The 2,953-nt window shown below is 72.7% G+C and overlaps 1 protein-coding gene across 1 annotated transcript in view; it reads left to right on the top strand.

Moving 5' to 3' along the window:
• Nucleotides 1-2,953, top strand: part of ERBB2 (erb-b2 receptor tyrosine kinase 2) — a 13,622-nt gene that overhangs the window by 645 nt on the left and 10,024 nt on the right. The window contains exons 2-3 of the mRNA XM_057386666.1: nt 2,343-2,494; nt 2,574-2,763. Coding sequence (XP_057242649.1) covers nt 2,343-2,494; nt 2,574-2,763 — 342 coding nt within the window. The remainder of the gene's footprint in view (nt 1-2,342; nt 2,495-2,573; nt 2,764-2,953) is intronic.

Here is a 2,953-nt window from a genome sequence, read left to right as displayed (position 1 = left end):
CGGGGGCTGCTCGGTTGGAAGTGACGGCACCGCCTCCCCTGGTCCTTCCCCAGTCCCCCCGGTGCCCCCTCGGTGCCCCCGGTTCTTCCGGCCGCGGGCAGCGCGACCCCGGTGTCACCGCGCCACGACTGCCCGCCGGGACTGGGGCCGAACTGGTCCGTACTGGGAGGCGCTGGGGCCGAGCGGGAGGCCCTGCCCGCTGCACCCCGGCACCCCCGAGCGGGACGACCCCGGTGCCGCTGTCCCGGGAGGAATTTAGGGGCTCCGGTGCAGCCCGGAGGGGGGACCCCCCACTGCAGCCGGTCCCAGGGCTCCGGTACTACCGGGAGAAGCGGGGGCGAAGGGACCCCATTTTATGGGGGTTCCCTTTTCGGGGGCACCGGGGAGCTTCGGGGCGCGGTGGCCCCACGGAGCGGCTGGCTGGCTGGCTGGCTGGCTGGCTGGGTGGGTGGGTGCGTCCCCGTCGCTCCCATCCACATTCTCGACGTGCCGCACCCAGCCCAGCCCCGGGGGGAGCGGGGAGCCCGGCCCGACAGCCCCCGGGCCTCGGCCGGGCACCGCGGCGGCGCTGGCAGGAACGGGGCCAGCAGCGGATGGGGCTGCTGGCCCCAAAATGGGCACCTGCAGCCCCAAAAGTTGGACCCCGCTGCCTCCCCGTTGCGGGGAAGCTCCAACATCGGGAATTTGAAAAGTGAAGACCCGGCGGGGCTGAGCCGGTGTGGGGTGGTGGGACAGGGACGTGGGGACACACCGGGTGGCCTCCACTCCTGATTCACTCTGCTTGGGGGGGGGTCTGTGCAGGGCGATCTCCCGGTTTGGGGCGCCCCAGTGATTCGTGTCCCGCAGCCCCGGCTCAGGGCAGCCCCGCGGGCACGTGGGGGACACCCGTGGGTAGCCGAGGTGCTCCATGGTGGCACTGCCCGCCCGAGCAAGCCAGGCAGGGTGGATCACTCCCTGACCTTCCCGGTGCCCATCCAGGGGGAGCAGGCAGGGCCAAATCTCGGGGCACAGAGCCGGGACCCCACCAGGATCCGGCCCTGCCGCTCACTTGTCCCACCTGCCCTTTGTCCCGGGGAAGCCACAGCACCCCGTGCCTGTGCCACAGCAGGTGTGGGCACAGACCTTGAGCTTTGCTCGCCCAGCACAGCGGCACGTTCACTCCCGGGGTCCCCTCTGCCGGACAGCTAGTGGGCTGGGAGAGAGCTGCACCCCAAATTCGGGGGGCTTCCACCTTCCTGGCTGTATTTTCCCTCGCTCAGAGGCCTCGGGGCAGGCGGGGGAGGCGAGTGCCAGCCGGGTTCCCTGGACACGGGGCCGGGCCAGCAGCTGCCCAGCACCGGGGACTGTCACTCAGCCACAGAGCAGCCGGGGACCGGCGCACCGAAACCCTGCCTGACCCCCGTGTGCCCCCCTGCCCCGTGCTGGGGTGGCGGCGGATCGGGGCTGGTGGCTCTGGGAGCGACACTGAGGTGGTGGCAGGGTCGGGCTGGGGTTTGGCGTGGGGGCTCTCCCGGCCGAGGTGTCGGGGTCTGGCGTGGGGGGCTCTCTCTCCCCTCTGAGGTTTTGGGGTCTGGCGTGGGGACTCTCCTCGCCGAGGTGTCGGGGTTTGGTGTGGGGGCTCTCTCTCCCCGCCGAGGTTTTGGGGTCTGGCGTGGGGGCTCTGCCCTCCGAGGTGTCGGGGTTTGGTGTGGGGGGCTCTCTCTCCCCGCCGAGCTGTCGGGGCGCCGGGGGCCGCGGGCGCGCCGGGGCTGGGCCGTGCCCGCCAGCCCTGCGTCACCGCTGCTCCCCAAACATGCCCGACCTGAAAAGGCGGTTCCAGCCGGGAGCGGGCGGCCGGGGCCCCGTGCCACCCGCGCCCGTGACTCACCCGCCCGGGGCCTGGCACCCAGGACGGGCTCCCGCGCCCCCCGCCCCGCCTGGATGCCGCGGGGATGCTCTCCCGGCCGGCAGCCCCCCACAATGGGGCCGCAGCCGTCGCCGCTCAACAATCGGGTCTTGTCTCGGCGCGGCCGCCCCGGTGGCGTGGGCAGCGCATTCCTGCCCGCGGCCCCCGCTCCGGCCCCGCGGCTCTGGGGGTCCCCACCCAGCCCCCCGCCGTCCCCGGCGCCCACCGCGGGCACGGGACGACACCGCTCCCCGCTGTCCCTCGAGCCGGGCCCGGTGCCCGGGGGTGGGAGCCGGSGGAGCCACGATGCAGGAAACCCATCGGAAGCTGTTGGGAGCAGCCCCGGAGATAAACGGCGGCCGCCGGATCCGCCGCGTTTCCTGCGGGGGCCGGAGCTCGGTGTCCCGAGGGGGAGAGGAGGGGTCGGGGACCCGCTGAGCCTTCTCCGTCCCCGCAGTCTGCACCGGCACCGACATGAAGCTGCTGCGTCCCTCCAGCCCCGAGAGCCACTACGAGACCCTGCGGCACCTCTACCAGGGCTGCCAGGTGGTCCAGGGCAACCTGGAGCTCACCTACTTGCCCACCGGCGCCGACACCGCTTTCCTCAAGGTGCGCAGCGGGAAAACGCCCCGAGCTGGGGAAGGACGGGGGTCCCGCCAGCCCTTTACCCATGTCCCCTCCATCCCAGGACATCAAGGAGGTGCAGGGCTACGTGCTGATCGCGGAGAACCGAGTGAGCGGGCTGGAGCTGCAGAACCTGCGCATCATCCGCGGCACGCAGCTCTTCCAGGACCGCTACGCCCTGGCCGTGCTGGGCAACGCCGGCCCCGCCGGGGAGCCGGGGCTGCGCCAGCTCGGCATGAGGCAGCTCACGGGTGAGGCAACGCCCTGGCCTGGGGTGGGCACGGGGATGGGGCTCGGGGCTGCCCGAGCAGGTGGGAGCTGCCCGCTCCAATGTGGGGTGGGTGGTCCCATGGGATGGCAGGTCCCTGTTCAGATCTGGGTGTCCCCATGGTGGGTCCCCAAACAGGTGTGAGTGTCCCCATCCAGGATTGGGTGGTCCCATGG

Source organism: Malurus melanocephalus, unplaced genomic scaffold (genome assembly GCF_030028575.1).
Source record: "Malurus melanocephalus ecotype Western Australia unplaced genomic scaffold, MMel_1.1 scaffold_1027, whole genome shotgun sequence".
Lineage (NCBI taxonomy): Eukaryota > Metazoa > Chordata > Aves > Passeriformes > Maluridae > Malurus > Malurus melanocephalus.
This window is presented reverse-complemented; position numbering and strand designations above follow the sequence as displayed.